The sequence below is a fragment of the Chaetura pelagica genome, unplaced genomic scaffold (assembly GCF_000747805.2).
Source record: "Chaetura pelagica isolate M959 unplaced genomic scaffold, ChaPel_1.0 scaffold207, whole genome shotgun sequence".
NCBI lineage: Eukaryota > Metazoa > Chordata > Aves > Apodiformes > Apodidae > Chaetura > Chaetura pelagica.
Window position 1 is genome coordinate 1,909,771 of NW_009953929.1, and position 18,155 is coordinate 1,927,925.

Genomic DNA, 18,155 nt, shown 5'->3' on the forward strand with positions numbered 1-18,155 from the left:
TATGTATACTAGGACTTAGTATTAGATATATTATAATTTATAGCAAACTTAGGGTTTGCTGTGTACCTATCTGCTCAATGGGAATTTCATAATCAGCCTGGCTTAATAAAGGCTGCTCAAAACCAAAAATGGACAATGAAAAAAAAAACCTGGGGAATGTGCAAATATTGGGGTAGGCAAAAAGATGCAAAAAATCCCACCAACCCCCAAAAAAACAAACCAAGCTTGCAGTTTTAAAAAACACTATGGCAAAGGCTTCCAATAAATTAAAATCATAACCCAAAAATCTTTTTCTTGGCATTGTCCGTGATCATATTAATTTTGAGTACTATTAATCTAAAAGAAAAAAAACCTAAACCAAAACAAGGACTGGTTGTGTGTTCCCCACGCTGTGGTCAAGCATCAGGATTTGCTGGGGTGGTTGCTGCTGGCACAGACGAGCTGGCTCTATTGATGACTCGAGAATAAGTGCGCTCCATTCCTTGCTGCTTTGCTGACTCCTCCTTGTATGCAATCTTCTCAAAAAAAAGAGAAAAGAAACACAACCGTGAGAGAGATCCAAATAGTGTTCTGAGAGATCCAAATAGTATCTGAAGCGTTCATTGTCTAACCAGGGATTTCCTATTTTCTGTTCATGACATGATGGTGCTAAGGATCTGGCAGAGGAAAAGGAACTTTGCCTGGAGGCTGCAGAGAGAACGAGGGTGTCCTCTGAGCTGAGGGGATAAACAGGGCTGGGGCCACCATCTTCTGCCATGCTGAGCTTCATGGGGTTCCTTCAACTATGTTTCTCTAACAACTCAAGCAAACACAATTGAGAAATCTCCTACATGTTATAACCTCAGCAGACACCTGCACGAGCACCTGCTGACCATGGCACAGACCTGCCACAGCTCTGTCCACACAGTCAGTCAGGCATCAGCATCCCCAGACAGCTTCATACCCACAGCAGTTGGAAAAAACCATTCACTAGGCAGGACTTGGAATGATGTCCCAGGCTGGGACTGTGGGCAGAGCTGCACTCTCAGGGAGGAACAGTGGTGAAAGCTTCCTCTGCCCTGTCCTACATATAGACTTCAGTAAGAAGGAAGTTGTTTTATTTTGGTGTTGTTTTTTGTTTTGTTTTGTTTTGTTTTTCCTGAAGAAGTTCTTTCTAGCCTTGGTACCAAACATTTTTCTTCCTTACTTATATAAATATAGCCTGAAAACATTCCTTCTTTCTTTCCTGGGTACTATATTGAAGCATCCACAGCAGAGACATGAGCCAGTCCCACTGACCACGCAGCTGGTCAGTGGTGGAAAAGAAACCCTTCCCCTTCACCAAGCTTCAGGATTACTCTTAAACCATCAGTCCTAGTTTTCACCAGTTAGGGTTGCAGGTCAGCCTCATTATTTATTATTTGGGCAGACCTGACCGTGCTGTCACCATGTACAGCTTCACTGCCTACACCAGCAGCTTTGGCATCTCCCCAGCTGTGCTTCTGCATGAGAAGGCTCTTGTCAAACTGCCCCACTGACCCCTCAAGTTCATGACAAGATCTTGAAGAACATGAGTCTCAGCACTGCTCATGGACAATAGTTGACACAATTACCTTGTCTTTTTTTTAGCTCCTTGAGCAAGGGAGTCATTAGACATGAAACTAAACAAACATACCAAGTAGAAAAACAAGCAAGTGAGGAAAGTACACGACATGACATTCAAAGAAAAAATAGATGTAAGAAAAATGAACATACCACTTTTGGCTATAGTATTGAGGGAAATGTTAGACAGGGAGGAAGAGAAGCTGTATAAGCAAGGACCATGACAGAGCTGTCAGAAAAGAAAAACAAAACAAAACAAAAAAAGAGAAAAACATATGGTGATGAAAGAGTCACTGTCAGTGGGTGAGCAAACAAAATCTTCTTGAATATAACAATGGGAAAGATGACAGCTCTTGCTGGTGCAGAGCACACAGCAGTTACAACAGGGCCTCAAGCTTTTCAACTGCAAGGTAAATATATTTCAGCCACCCTTTGCAGCACGGGGTTTCTCTGAGGCAACACTCTGCTCAGAGGTGGAGTGGTCCTGCATTTGTTGCAAGAGGAATAGAGTTTTCCCAGAAAGCCATATTGATGGAAAACAGAGCTGTTGCTTGTAAAGCTGTCCCACAGGGACACTGGTTTTCCACATGGATTTCAAAGTCAGATGGTTTTGTTGTAAGAAGATTTTTACTTTTGCTGGATGAAGTCTCAACTTTACATGTTAACGTTGTTATGTACAAGTAATTCTGTATTATTTTGTCTTTTCATTTACATGAAGAAAACTCAAAGCTCACTGATATAAATACAGGTGTGAGTATTATCACCAAATAATTAATGAATGCTGAAACTTGTGGGCTGCTTATGCCTCCTTTAAAAGGCCATACATTTTCCATTCTTGTAGGGAGCAGCACTTCAGAGCAGACTTATAGTGTTGCCTGTGCACATTGACTGGATGGCTAAAATAATTTTCATGGGAGAGGCATGAACACTGAATAACGAATTATATCCTTAATACTTACACACTTAATGTAACAAAGAGGGATACATTTTAGTAATGATAAAATTACTAGAATGCTTGAGGCTTACAAATCTTTATACATCTAAACAGGAAGGGAGCACAGTGCACAGAACAGCAGCTCCTCCTGAGCTCGACCCCCACCTGGCACACACCAAGCCTTCAAGATTCTTACCCAGCTTTACACCCTGTGAAAAATGAGCTCAGTCACACAGCAAGAATAACAATGGGCCAAAATTTCTTGTAAATCCTTATTCTCCTCTCATGTGGAAGATGATTAATATAGCATGGTATAATGTGGTGCTAATTGGACACTTCTGTGAGATGCCATCACTTATATATATGGCTGAACAAAGTAACTGAACACAAGGAGTGCTCATGTGGGCTACAGGCACCTGGAAACACAGCATAACTCCTTGAGAATAAGTATTTCTCAGATGCAATCTAAGGTGACCTACACACACAAACACACACACACGTGTGCAGAGAAAGAATATTATTTCATTATTACTTTAGTATGAAGAATCACTGAATATTTAAAATAAAACAGAACACATAATAAAAAATAATCTGTATAGACACAGCAGTAGAATAGCTGCCCATGTGCACTGGAGTCCAGTTCAGTATTTTGGGATGCACTTCATACAGTTCTGCACAATCAGCCTTCTGAAGCTGCTGGCAGATGCACTGGAGTGTTAACATGGCATCTATTTTGACAGTGTACTTAAATATAAAAAAAAATAAATAACCCCTCTTGCTCTTAAAATTGAATACAAATGGAAACTATAAAGATACTTCCTCCAGCTATAAACTGGGTCTTAAATGGAGTTTACTGCTTTAATTAAATACATCACAGATGTAAGATAAAGAAAACAAAGCATAAAACACCAGTTTAACTGCTTATCTTTTTGTGCCTCTAGACCTCAATCTGCATTTAGCCTCATGAACATTCAACTTCTCAATATGCAGAAGGAAAATCTTTGTTGATTAATCAGATCGATTATATATATATATATTTAATCCAGCTGTATTATATAAGAGAAAAAGAAGAAAAAAGGCAGAAAAAAAAAGTCTAAGCTATGCTATCTCAGTGACTGTTGTACTGCCAGATTTTAGTATTTTGCTCTACAGCTTCATTTGTCACTAGGACACACAATTAGCCACCCTCATTCAGTCCAACCAGCATCAAAATAGACGATCTAACCTGTTCATTCATAACTGCAGACAGCTCACTGAGCATATCTTTATAATGAGACTTCATCTCTCCCTGATATTCAAATTGGTCCTCCTTTATGAGGCGTTCGTTGACATCAAGAGCATGTCCACACGCTTCTGCAAATTGCCTACAAGCACAAAAACCACAAAGCACAATCATACAATTTTGTAGTAAAGAAAAAACCTCTCTATCTATATACATATATATACACACACACACTATTGTACATCTCTCCCCCACCTTGCAAGTCACACCTTGTTTGAAGTGAGTTTCAGAACTCATCCTCAGATCAAGAGGATAGTTCAAAACTTCAGTAAATAGCTTATTGGGAATTACTTGTAAGATGGGGTAAATGCAGATGGAAATTAGCCTGGTTCCATTCAGCCTGATTGCACATCACACCTACTCATATTGTATGGTTAATTCATTAGTAGTTAGTACTGTGAGTTAATATGGAGAGGGTGGAAAGTCTAAACTGAATGTTTACCTGAAGATTTCTTTTAGAAGCTTAACTTGATTATCAGGATATCTCTTAGCGTTTGTCTCTTCAAGAAAAGCTCGAGCATAAGCCATTGGTCCAGCATTTACCTGCAGGAAAAAAGACACAGCTTAGGCTCAGAGAACAAGCAGTTTATTGTCCTTTTCTCTTATGTTCCAAGGCCTGAGGTCTGGCCTCAGGCAACCAAGCCTGTGTGAAGAACATCCCTTCACTTCTCTTGTCACCTAGATAAAACCTGAACTGTTCTACTGAAGGAAATGGAGCTGGTCAGCTTCTCACAAACAGAAAATCTCTGCTGGCCTTTGCAAGTCCTCAGGTAGTTAACCATCTAGAATGCCATACATTTGGAGACATTTTAATGAGGACACCAGAAATACATGCACTTCTCACCAATCTCTACTTTTCTAAATAGGAAATGACAAAACTAACCCCTAAAAAACCTCCCTTTGAAGTATCTGCACGCTTGGCTGTCTGATGGGCTGTAATCTCAAGTGACATGTAATAGTCTAGTTTGGAAGGTCTACCTATTTATTTAGAGAAGTTTTGACTGAAATAGTTGTATTTACACATAAATCCAGCAGTCATCAGCATCAGTGGAAAACCTTTGCATTCCCTTGCATTTTTAGAGTGGAATGCAATACTGGACTACAATAAATGACCAGAAATAGAAAATAGACAAAAATGTCTGGCATGATGAAAATCAGAATAAAAATTGTGGTAGATGTACTGGGAAGAAATAAAGGCAAATTGTCATTACCTTGACACTGACACTTCCTTGGAGTTTGAGCTGCAGTCGGATCATGTCCACTTCTTCCATTGTGCAAAGCTGGTTGAGCTCTGAGACTTTTTTGGACATCTCATCAATGGCTACTTCAATAGGGTTCAGCTCTGTGCTGGTCTGGCTTATCACTTGAATGCGCTTCTTCACGTAGGGAAACAAGTGACTGGCTGCTCAAAAGCAAGAAATGTATCAGAAACTCACCCAACAAGAGAGTATTTAGGAAAACAAAGCAATTATGTCAAAGTATGAATTTTTTACTTTGTCAGTCTCTATCAATCCACACAGATTAAGTTTTAAACACCAAATGGGCCAAAGTGTTGCAGCAGGTCCAAAGGTAATTTTGATGTGCCTGGCACTGGAAGAGCATTTCCTTTTGAATTCACCACTGTTTGCTATTGAGCTCTGTCACACCCATGTAGCAAAAAGCTCTCACCATCCAGAATGTAGAACCCCAAAATTTCTTCTTCTTCTTCTGAGTTAAAGTACAGAATGATAAGCCTGTGCTGAGCTTCAAACAGCTCAAAACATCCCATCAAACATGTTTCAAGTTAGAGGTAGGAGCCTCTAGCTGAGCTGAACTGGGTATGGCTCACCCACAGATGAACTACTCTTAAAACATTACCCTTAAAGAAGGAAGTAGTTACTTTTAATATTCAACTTAAACACTTCTATGGGAGCTGACAGAGGAACTATTCATTGTCATAACCCTTTCCTTCCTGTCAAGGCCTTTTCACAGACCTTGGGGAGTCTGGCAAAGGTTCCATTATGGCACACTGAGCCTGATCAAAGCTAACAGTCTTTCCCTGATTGCCCTACACCCTTTGGAAGGCCTCTCAGCTTCCATGCATGTCTTACTCTGGTGAGCATCTGCTGCCAGTCAGCTCAGATATAAATGAGCTCCAGCTTACAGGGAGGCTGTGTCCTTGGAGAGCAGGAAACCCAGGACTTCTGGAAGCACAAGTCATGCCCAGGCACAGCAGAGAGCCAGTGATCCTCTGACTGTAGCCAGACTGCCCTTGTCCTCTGCACAATGCAGGCAGCAGAGCAGCGATGCTGAGCAGGCACCATGCCAGGCCCCCAGTACAATTAAATTCCACTGCTTCTCCAGTCATACTGGTAAGCCTTGCTTTCTTCTCAAACTAAAACCACTTCTTTTTACATAGGAAGCAAATGAAAAGACATGAAAAAAAGCAAAACACACACACAAGCAACCAAAATAAGGCAGATGTTTCCTTTAAAGAATAGCATGGAGGTGAGGCAGAGTCCAGAGGGAAAAACAGAGAAGATGATCAGGTCATCAAATTCCAAAGATGAAGCCAGGCTAAGAGCAGTGGGAACTGACAACAGCATATAATAACCTAGGGAAAAGGTTCTGCTGGAGGAACACCCCTCTCTGTTTTTGCCAGATGCACCATAACAGCTATACTTTCAATTCAGTGAAAGCACCTGCTTTAATACAGATCACAAAACACCTACTGTTTCTCAAACACTTAAAAAAAACACACACAAGCTTCTCCTCCTTTCTTCTTCTTGCAAGCAAAGTTGTATCATGTAACAAGATGCGCCCAGACATCACTGCCTCTTCCCTGACTTGCCAGAACAAAACTTCCAGGTGACTACACCTGTACTGTAAGCAGCTTTCTTCACTTTGCCCTTTGGGGGAAGCTGATACAGTCAAGTCAGTGAGGAAGTGGATTTTCCATCACTCAGGAGCCTTTGCTGTGAACATCAGCCCCTCTGCCCACAGCTGCCCATGAGAACAACACCTCCATCTCAGACAGTTTCTCATATTCCCAGACAAAAATTCAGACAGGTCAGGTTTCAGTAGCAGTTTCATAAATTATGTCTCTTAAAGAAAGAGATTTCAATTGTGATAAAGAACTAAACATTTTCTGTTTAATATGACTCAGTAAGAACTGACACACCTAGTGCTCCTGACATTCCTGTCTTAGAAAACCGATTGTGCCCAGTGAGGTGAAATCTTACTTCTCACTTAAAAAAATTCCATCTAACATATCTGGCTCACATTTTGAACAGAAGTCTTTATCTGCTAAGTTTTACTCTTCTTAGCAGAAGATGCACCTTACTTTGCTCTTTGACTTGTTATAAATAAAAGAACAATGGTCCTGCCTCCAGCAGGACCACTCCCAAATTACATCACTGCAGGAACAGTTAAGATGTCAATAATAAGGAAAAATAAGACAGCTGATGACTCCACAAATGAAAATAACTTTCCCTAGGTTGGCCAGGAGGATAGTAAGCAAGCACATACTTTTCCAGTGGACACACTGAAAAGATGCCTTATCGTTCTGCATGACAAGCTGTGCCCACTGCCTGCAGAACCCCTGCCACACGCCCAGGCTGCCCTGGGACAGGAGCACACGTACTTGTCAGGATGGTGCGCCTCTTGCACTGCTCCTCCACACCTCCGTGCTTCTTTCCTGAGAGCGTGAAGGGAGTTTCAAACACAAACCGGTTGATGTTGTGATGCATTTCAAAGTCAGTCTTTCGATCTTCAGCTTCTTTCTCTTCAAAGAAAGGCGTGACATATGTCACCTGGATATATGCGTATTTTGGATCCAGGTCTTTGGGGTTGACCTGTGTAACAGCAGCAAACAAATTTTGTTGAGTGAGGTGAGGCATCCATTACATTTCTGATGCTTTTACCTCTGATAGTGATGCCGATTAAGATGGAGATTTCCAAATGTAATATTCAGACCACAGACTAGCACAAAGATATTTAGCAAAGAGGCCACTAAGAACAGTGGGACTTTTGGATATAGCCACTGGCAGAAGTGTATGACACATAAAGGAGAGAAAAAACAACATGCTTCTGCATTGCAGTAAATATCTGCATGCTCTCTACAAGCATATGCTGGAATATTTTCTTTTCCCACTGGCTGTCATGCCCTGCTATAACTTTGGCATTTCCATACAGCACCTGCCAAGATATTACATGAGGGTCTTTTTTGGTTGTAAAACAATGTCATGGTAGTTTACATGTACACTCAGCTCACATTCATTCAAAACATATCTCTAAAAACATGAACCATGCACCCACTTTTCCCCCTCCCACAAGAACCACACATCTTTCACTACCTTGTTGGAATCCTGGATGATCTTCACATTATCTATTCCAAACTTGTCTGCATAAAGTTTCATCAGCCTCTGAGAGATCTCAGACAAGCCAGTTAATTTGGGCTCTTTATAAATATACTCTTTACCTTCCTCTTCTTCAAAAAAACCCTGTTTGGAAAGAAATGGAAGGATACAGTGAACACAACAGGCAGGACAAAGCCTAAACAAGGTGCTTGTGTCAGGAGTCAAGGCTGCCTGTATACCCACCCGAGACTCCACGATGCCATTTCCAGCTTACCCCACTTCACCCTTGGCAGACATATACCTAGAATCTGTGTTTATCTCCAAAGTTACTCAGGAAATATACACATTTATTAATGTAAGAGATCTAGCTACTTAAAGAGTCAAAGTGCTTATTTGAGAATGCTGATGTGTGTATGATGAAAAAACACTGAAGAATTAAAAATGGGACATTAAAAAAATCTTTACATTTTAATAATTTGGTTAACTATTTTGGAAGCACTGTGCTAACAGAACACAAGTGTAACAGCTGTTGGATGCCCTGCCCAGTTGAGGTGTGTGCAGCATATCCTATCTGGGAGCTACATGTGCAGGCAAAGGCTGGGCATGGCACATGGTGATGCACAGCACCATGACACCGGAAACACTTGTGAACTGGTGTGCATCTGTTCAGGGGAGCTGAAGAGGAACTCTGGTGGCATCTTGAAAGGCCATGTGGAATTGCAGCATTTTCAGAGACAATTAGTAAATTATTTACATTTGAAAAGGAAAAAAAATAAATAAAAAGACAGACTGTGCTCCTTTGCAAAAAAGCTCAATCTTCTCAAGGTCATTTACTTACTACACTGGATGGACTTGGCAGAGCTTTAGTAAAAGTCTCCACTGAAGAGCTGAACAAGAACCTTTTGGGCTTCAGAAGAAATGTCAACCACAGAAAATTAATAGAGCATTGCATTATGTGCAGGTGAGACACTCAACTGCTACATGATGAACATGTACATCAACACTGCAGGAGAATCTCTCCCAGTTGAGCAGAAAGCAGCAGGTGCCCCATTAAGAAAATCTGGATTTATCCCAAAGCCATGAGCAGCCCTAGCCCTCCTCCTAGGAGTTCATATGCTGCTGCTGAAGCTTGGCAGTGTTAACCACTGCAGATGTTCCCAAAGTTTCCTCCTTTCACCTTAATGCAAAGTGACCCAGAGGAAAAATACCTGAAGCTGCAGGCATAAAGGGGAAAGGAAGACAGCATTAACAATGTCAGACCCAAACTTAGCATGATGTGACTTGGACAGCTAATTCTACAATATGCCTAGGCAACCTGCCATCTGTTGAAAAACAAAAGCACAAATGAATGAAGTAAAGATACGTCCAAAATCTCTTTGGAAGGTACTCATGCAAAATCCAGCCTTTTCATGTTGAAGTGTATTTCAACTTCTGCCACTAGAACTATAGACTAGGCAAAACCTCACAAAATTTATACCTGTGAATTTCAATGCTTGTTAAAAAAAAATTCCATAACTTTATTTCAATAGGGATTAGCAAATATGTGCATCTGTGTCTTCTTGTTCACTGAAAAGAAGGGGCAATAAAACTGCCCTTTAATTTGGCAAATGCCAACAGGAACGTGGGCATTACTGGAAACCAATAATTAACAGCAGCAACAGCAGCTTGTCTGAGAGTGTCTTCATCAGCCTCACACTGACCTTCTATAATTTTCAACAGTCTTATCAATTAGACTCTAAAGGCATAGGAACTACTTCACAGGTAATTAGAGAAGCAATCTAGAGCTCCAGTCCTGGCACCCTATAAACATTTACTGAGCTGGGCAGGCAATTGACTTCCTAATGGTTTAACTGAGAAAAGATCTTCAGGATCATAACCTGGTTTTTGATCTTGCTTCCACTGAAGCAAAACTTTTTTATATGGGAAAACCTCATTAGTCTCATGCAACCGTACTTAAACATGCTACTCAGGACTGCGTCTGTCAAAAACATCTGTTTTCTGTTACTATTTGATGTTTTCAACAACAGAAAAAAACCCAACTTCATATTTTCCAAATTAATCACATAGCAAACCAGAAGATAGTTTATGCTTTTCAGTACTGATTCTGTGTATGTTTGCATGCTGGAACACTGCTTATATATAAGTGCCAAATCTCTGTGCTAACACTGCAAGGCACATGAAGATGCTATCTGTATTAATGGTTTTGCTTGAAAAAAATACCTGAAAAACAAACAACTAACAGATTTAGTGTTGTCTCTAATGTGAGAGACATCACTTAAGTACATATCCCCTACAGTATTTCAGCTGAAAAGTGACAAGCACATTAATTGTGAGCTGTAAATAATTGTGTCGGCCATATGTCTGGCAATGACTATGGAAAGTAAGATTAAATACTTCCTAGGAGCCAAATATCCTCCAGTTTCAGGATTTTAAAATATTAAGCAGCCAAGGTCACATTATCAATGCATATTCCTAAATTATTTTCATACTGGTTGGGTTTGCCCAGCAAGAACAACACAGCCTCACAGATTAAAATTATTACACAGAGCAGTCAAAGGCAAAGGAAGGGAGACAATGTCCTGGACAGTAGGTTGTTGTTTTCCACTGTACTCTGATGTGCTAAGAGTCAAATTGTGACCTGTGATCATCACATGGGAGTGCTGAAAAGGCCCTTCTTCCTCCCCATATGCCCTGTCACAGCCCTTGAAGCTCACAGCAAATGTGACTCTTCTTTGCTGGAAGAATACACTGTCCCCACAGGTGTGGTGCTAAGGTAAAGCCTCCTGCTTTACCTGCCAAGAATTAACATTGCATGGATCCTTCTCTATTGAGTGAGCATCACCTATGGTAAATGAGTGTGTTGCACTGTTTGGTAAGGAAGATACAGTTGTTTTATCACATTTGGAAAAGGGGACACATCATCTGATCTTCAGACATAAACCCACAGCCAGATTACTGCTACTTACTGCTGTGGAAATCTGCCCTCCTACTCCTACAGCTTCTCACACAAACAGGAGAACAAAACCTCAGCTCTACCTCTACCTAAGTGTACCTAACACTGCTCTCAAAATTGGTCTTGAATATCTTATCAGCACAATGAGTGTTAAACTATTTAACAGCTTTTTTTTTTTGCTTTTTTTTTTTTCTTTTATTCAATAAAGATCTTGACTTCAGAAACCGCTTTAACCGCTGATAAAAACGTAAGCACTGGCTACTGTGGCCACTTGGGGGTGCAACAAGATGTTGTCACCGAAGACCCGAACAGAATTTGCAGTCAGCAGCCATAAGATCCGGCTCATCAGCCTCTCTGGCAAAAACAACCGACTACACCCTCCCTGAGGAGACACTCGTTCAAACCACCCTTCCAGAGGGTCCCTGCAGCAATGCTGTCACCAAATACTGTCTCCACCTTTGCATGAAGAAGAATGGTTTTCAGGTGCAGCTGCACATTTTCTTTTTCCACAAATAACCCCCTGAATTCTCCCTGCAAACAGGATTTGCAGTATTCCTTGGTCCTTTAATCTGCTTTCCCTGCAGTTTCGGTGTCAGTTAAGAGCAGTGTTCCATTTTTACAACATGTATATAATTTTTATTGACACAATCGAAAAAAATGTTTAATTAATAAAAACATAAGTATAATGATACATTTGTGTGTGTGTGTGCTTTCATATGCATCTACCCACAGGTATTTTATAAAACAGTGTATGTGTAAGACTGAAAAGTAACCCCATCCCTGCACCTGCACTCTGAGTTTCATTCTGTGGCATTTAGTGGCCTAAGCAGAGTGGTTCATGGTGCTGTTCCCTGCTTTAACTGTGTAATAGTAGCAAAACCTGCCACTGTAAGTGTGCAAAGTCTGCCAGAAGCACAAAAAGAAATGGGAATTGCTTTTTAACGTTTGAAATTAATTGGGCTCTGAGACCACTCTCAGTATGGAGACCTACAACACTCTTGGCTACAGAAAGACCACAAAGCCCCGTCCCTTCCCACTTGCACAGCCACAATGGAAGAGAGTGGTACCTGGAAAAAAGGGACTTGACAGAAATACAGATAGGAATCCTTCCAATGAGGAAAATATGCAGGCATAATCAGTATATGGGAAAAGATCGTTGTCTCTGTCTCTCCTTCCAGGTCAATCTTGACCTGTAGCTCCCTCCCTGCCATGGTGCTCTGTGCACTGTAAGCCTCCTTAATCAGTTCTGCACAACCAGTTCTATTTACCATGGTAAATGAGGGACAAGTAATGCTGATGGGAATGATCTACCTTTAATGATTTGCACTGTGCAATATATTTTTGTCAATATGCCTCTACCAGGAGCAAAAAGGAAAAGTTCTATTTTCTATCACTTAACAACCCCTCTGCCAAAGGAAAGGAGGAAGCTGTGCTTGTTTGCATTTAGAGCTCAGTGTCCAGGGGCACCAGGGACCAGACCGAGCAACACGCAGCTATGAAGAAGTCATGTGCTGTAGAGCAGTAAAGCTGTTTAAATGAAGTTGTCCTTGTGGCACTGGCAGCTGAGAAGTCATTGAACTGTAACAGAGATTTAACCCAGTTCAGCAGAACTGCTGCAGCTAAATGACACACTTAAAAGTAGCTGCCTCAGGGAGAGACCTGGCAAGAAGTTGTAAGTAGGAAAGTGTCATTTCCCTCTCTGCTGCCCCTGTTTTGAGGAAGGACTTGCTGTTGCCCTGTGGCTCCCAGTTTGCTTGCCACTAAGAGGGACTATCAGACTGGTGGATGCACCATGCGCAGGGTGCTCCAGATACCCCAGCCACACATCACAGACTGCACAGGCCAGAAAAGCAGGCTTACATTCAAACAGCATTAATGCTACACCAAGTTTTTCAACAGAGGAGGAAGGGGTCCAATCCAACTCCCAGTGAAGCTGACAGAAAAGGTTTCACTGAGATGAGATGATGCAGCATTGGGACCCACAGTGCACACACAACATGGTGACAGATACAGCTTGGTAATCCAGGTAACTGAGCAAACAAAAATTAGTTTGCAGGATGCGACAATGACTGAAATGATGTTATTTCATCTGCCACGAGCCAAAGAATCAAGAGCATAGGAGAGTTAATGTTAAGTAACAGTACAGGGAAGGATGGAGTATGTGTGAGGAGAATTAAAAAAAACATGCAAAAGAACTAGACTTACCACAGCCTTGAATAAGATCAAAAGGAGAAAAGAGCAAATTTCTGCGTTAAAATCTAATTAGCAAACAGAATGATTCACATCAATCTGTTGTTTACACACCTTATTATTTTAGAGTAAATGAGATTGTTTGGTTGCCAAAACCAGGTCTTAAAAGAACATGCTGGATTGCTACACTGGTTTGTAGTGGAAGAAAGCAAAAAAAAAAATGCTTTGAGGATGCTGAAGCACAGAAGAGGGAATAAAACTACTCTATAGTATTTTGCACAGCATCATAGGTGGCCTGAAAGCAGAAGTCATAGTCAGCAAGAAACAGAACAGAATATCTACTGCATACTGCCCTGCTTTAAACTCTATTTGAAGAGAGGGCTATGTACCAGAGATGTCTGGTTTTACTTCAGTTTTACTCCAAAGAAACCTGCCCTGCCTCAGTTTTGCTTAATGAAGTCAAGAACTAAAGCTGATGTACAAGTCTGTTCTCCATTGCACCATCAAATCCACAGCAGCAGTTTATGCAGATGCAACTGAGGGCTCGCTCTTCTGAGCAAAACTCTCCTTGGAGTACAACCCATGAGACACTTTCAACCCCATGATTCACTGCCAAATGTTCCCCTTTTTCAGCTTTAGAAGAACATGGCTGAAATCTGGGAATCTGTGGAGACAAAAGAACATAAGTAGACTTACCTGCCCATAAAATGCAACACGGTAGTATCTCCCAAAGAGCCGTTTCTCAGAGTTCACAACCTCTGCAACCTTCAGGTACGAGCGGTGGATGTCGTAGTACAAATCAGACAGTCTCTAGATTAAGAGACAAGGAGAGCCAGGGGAAGTGAGAGAGCACAAGTACTTTGGGAAGTGACACTAAGCCTGTACACAAGCACAGCTTGCCTTAGCTGGATTACCAAACCTTTGCAAAGGTGGCTGCGCATGCTCAGGTTTATATAAAATTCTTTTCAACATTTGTCTTCTGAGCACACAGTTTTGTGGCAGTGGGTGCCATTTTGTACAGAGTCACACAGGAAGGCAGGCATCCCAGCACTGGGCATGTACTAAGAGGTGAGAGAACCGAGGTGTCCTATGTGCAGGTGAGAGCAGGGTGCCAATAACTCCAATCAGCTCCCAATCCCCTGCAAAGACATGCTACCCATCATTACACCTCCGTTAGCCACCAACAAAGCACTTTCTCAGGTCAGTGAACCAGAACTTCAACTAAGTTTAAATCTGAAGACCTGCTTCTTCAATGTACTGCTTATAGCTACCTACCTCTTTGTCTTTTTTAAAATTTTAAACCATACAAATCAGTAAATGAGATTATAATCTGTTTATCCATTAGGTACTTAAATTGCCAAGTAAATAAGAAATGAAGAAACGCTGGAATTCTAAAGACAGCACACAATTTATCAGTAGTTTCTAAACTTAAGTATCAGGCAAATGTTTAAAAACATGTAAAAATTCACATTCACTACTTGACATGAGGTTTGTTTAAAAATTTTTTGTTCATTTACTGTATATTGATACTTAAAAGTGGAAGGTAAAGTACAAGAGTTTTTCATTTACACACAGCACAATGCATTAAAGGGAGAAAAGACAGACAAGAAGAAAAAAGCATTCCCTCCACCCTCCCCCCAAAGAAGTTGATTTTTACTGTTGTCTTAAGATAATGACAAAAACACCCCAAAACAACTTACTTTAAAGTCCCTCTGCTTCTCAAAAACAGCAATGATAGGCTTGTTAACCTCAGCAATCAGCTCGTACCTCTCAGACTTCCACAGATATTCAACACACAACTCCAGCTGCTCCACAAGAACATTCTGCAATTCCACAAATACAAAACACTTCAGTGACTCAGCAGCTGGTGGCATTTAATAAATAGAAATGCAGCAAAAGGACATACAGAATAAAAATGAAATAGGGGTATCTTCTATATTAAGGTTTATTTCAGTGACACAATGTTTAATTAGGTATTGGTGACCTAGCTCTTTTTTAGATAAGAAAGCTAAAATAACAGTAATATGGAAATATTTGAACACTTGACATGTCATTCAGAAGAATGGGTTTGCTTTGTGGGCACCCCTCTGCCCTAACTTCCAGCTCTAGTACTTAATGTTCTGGTTAGCTAAACACCTCTCTCTGCTACTTAGTACAACAGCTATGACATTTGATTCAAAAGCTGTGCATCTTGTACTACTGTGTGAAGTGCACTCTCAGTGTCATTTGTTGTAACGTGCACAGACAGTCATTCTCTGTTAATACAGTACAGGAATATAAATGTCAATGCTTCTGACCTCATTATAGGGAGTATCTTGCATCCCAGAGTCTTCCTTCATAGCACCTTCTTCTTTAATGTTGGGGGTAATGCTCAGAAAAGCAGGCCATCCCATGGAAAATAAGCCTTGAAGTGCAAGTCATAACAATGTCAGTTAATAACTGAATAATCAGATAATTCAAAAAGTTAATGGATGCCATTAAATCCGAAAAATTCTATTTGATTGGATTAGTTACTTTTTTCACAGCCCAGGTCATAATAAACACTGGGACTGGACTGAATTTATGAAACTATGACACGTTTTCTCTATGATATAAATCCCCTCGTCCAAGCAAATGGTAATGATAACATTTTCCTGATGCAATCTTATTCCTCTCTTTGGCATTTCAGTTCCTGAGCTGTACAGTACTGGCAGTCCTTGTAAAACTACATGTGCCACACTCATCTTTCGGGAATTACCATCACAGGCTGAGGTGAGATGATTTATATTGGTGAGACCAGCACTGAATCTTGGCCTGACCTACAGACACTTAACGTTTCATGCTGGGACCTGCATTCGTTCCACCCGTCAGGTTCTGAAGCAAGAGGGACACAGTGGCCCCAAGGTGACAGGAGCATATGGGCAGATGGCCACTGCAGAGCCTGAGGATACCCTGGCAGGGGCTCTCCTCACCTTGCCCATGGTCAGCAGGGCCACCACAGCCCTCACCAAGCAACTCGCTTGTAGAAAATTCAGGCTGGTGGCAGGAGCTGCTGAGGGGAAGGCTTGCAAGGATTATAACTGAGTTTACAATTATTATTTCCTATCCAAAGGGAGGAAAATGCCAATAAGGCACAATTAGAAAGCTAAACTTTGAGACACATTGAGACAGAGGGGCTCCTTTCCCTCTGTCAAGCTTTGAAAATTATTTAAACATAGGTTTACAATGACCCAGAAGTTCTTCACTCTGCCTACCGTGATTTGTTATTCAAAGCATTTTATCACTAGTGAACCATCTCTGAAATACTGCTCTTCAAAGAAAGCTTCCTTCTAAAATGATGCAGTTTTCATCTCATCCACAGACACTTCCAGGTGTATCAGGGAACCATGGTCTTTCCACAGCTAACAGTTTTCTCTTCCTGAGACATTATCCCTTGCTCCTTAAATTGCTCTTTGTGAAAATTGCTAAAATATCTCATGCTGAGAATTACTTTGAAATACACATTTCATAAACTAAATAACCACTGGCATAAAAGCATTTAATAACACAAGCCAGTACTGTATTTCTCTGATAAGCATCACAGATTTTAAAAAAAAAAATAAATAAAAAATTGTCTATACTAAGTTACATACGGCTAACTAGATATTAATTCCATCCCTGTGCCCTCCCAGCTTTGGCTAGTAAAAGAACTGCACATGGATTTGTATGCTAAACACCAATTGACCTGAGAGGGATTTCTGTTGCTGATGAAGAGCAGGCTGCTCTGAAAATGCCCTTAACCAGAGACATTCTGAGCAATTCATCAAACCAGCCAAAGAGCATCAGGAAAGTAACATACAACTTGCTTGCTATTACAGCCATCAACATGCACTGCAAATATTTTTGCTTTGGTAGATATTTTTCCAGATCAGCTGAAGAACAGTAATTTGATTCCCTAATTAAGTTATTTGACCCATAAACAGGCACGGTTAGAGCACTCACTTCCTCCATTGTGAGTTGTTAGTAACACATTACTATCAGAGACTTGACCATCTTCCAGGAGCATACGTGAGGTACAAATCTTTTCCATTTTCCAGTAACCTATGATAGTGTAAGATGGTATTAGTACACTGCTACTGATACGTGTTAATACATGCATATTTAATAACAACAGACTAAGATGTGAAGCATTCTCTTTAGCACTAGCTTACTAAAGATTTCATTAACCCTCTTCACACAAAACACACACTTTCACTGTTCCAGTGCTAGGACTAGCATTTATGACATATTTTGAAAACAAAATACATGGGAAGAATTCAAGCAGCTTTAAGAATACTTCATATATGAGAAAAGGAAAGTAGGACAGCCAAAATTTAGCTTCAACAATAATGTTTACAGATAAATACTTGATTTTGGATATGTTGATCTTACCCTTTCTTTTCAGGTACTCTGCAATGAGGGCAGCAATATGAATATAGCACATGGCAGCCTGGAACGAGAGACCAAGACACATGAATAGGTTGCAGTGCACTGAGACCTGTGACGTTCCTGTGGTAAGGAGCACACACTATCACTGACAAGTCATGCTGCAGAAAAGTGGAGACTAAATTAATATAATGATGTATGAAAATAAGGGATTAAATGATGAAATCCTTCGAGTATTATTTTCACTAGGTGTTTTAGGTAAAAGGATAGATTTGCTCAAGAAAACCAGTAAGTTTACATAGTAAATAAGATATTCCTGGGTTATGCACTGGAGTTTTGCATCTCCCCTTTAGCTTTTGATGAGAAGGACAATGCATTATAAATAAAGCTCCACTCTATGCTGTAGTGGGGGAGAAGAAAATCCTTTATGGAATTTAAAAACTGCTCATAACCTCACATACACTACAGCTACTACCGTGCCTGTCAGGGTTCAGC

At 40.7% G+C, this 18,155-nt stretch overlaps 1 protein-coding gene across 1 annotated transcript in view; it reads right to left on the minus strand.

Annotated features, from left to right (window-relative positions):
* Positions 1–395: 395 nt before the first annotated feature.
* The window catches only part of DOCK10 (dedicator of cytokinesis 10), a 127,779-nt gene continuing 110,019 nt past the window's right edge, over positions 396–18,155 (minus strand). Inside the window, exons 46-56 of the mRNA XM_010001659.1 lie at positions 17,667–17,724; positions 17,238–17,336; positions 15,575–15,681; positions 14,978–15,100; positions 13,974–14,087; positions 8,132–8,278; positions 7,420–7,630; positions 5,009–5,199; positions 4,240–4,340; positions 3,741–3,879; positions 396–515 (exon numbers count right to left, since the gene is read on the minus strand). Of these exons, the coding sequence (XP_009999961.1) occupies positions 396–515; positions 3,741–3,879; positions 4,240–4,340; positions 5,009–5,199; positions 7,420–7,630; positions 8,132–8,278; positions 13,974–14,087; positions 14,978–15,100; positions 15,575–15,681; positions 17,238–17,336; positions 17,667–17,724 (1,410 nt within the window). The remainder of the gene's footprint in view (positions 516–3,740; positions 3,880–4,239; positions 4,341–5,008; positions 5,200–7,419; positions 7,631–8,131; positions 8,279–13,973; positions 14,088–14,977; positions 15,101–15,574; positions 15,682–17,237; positions 17,337–17,666; positions 17,725–18,155) is intronic.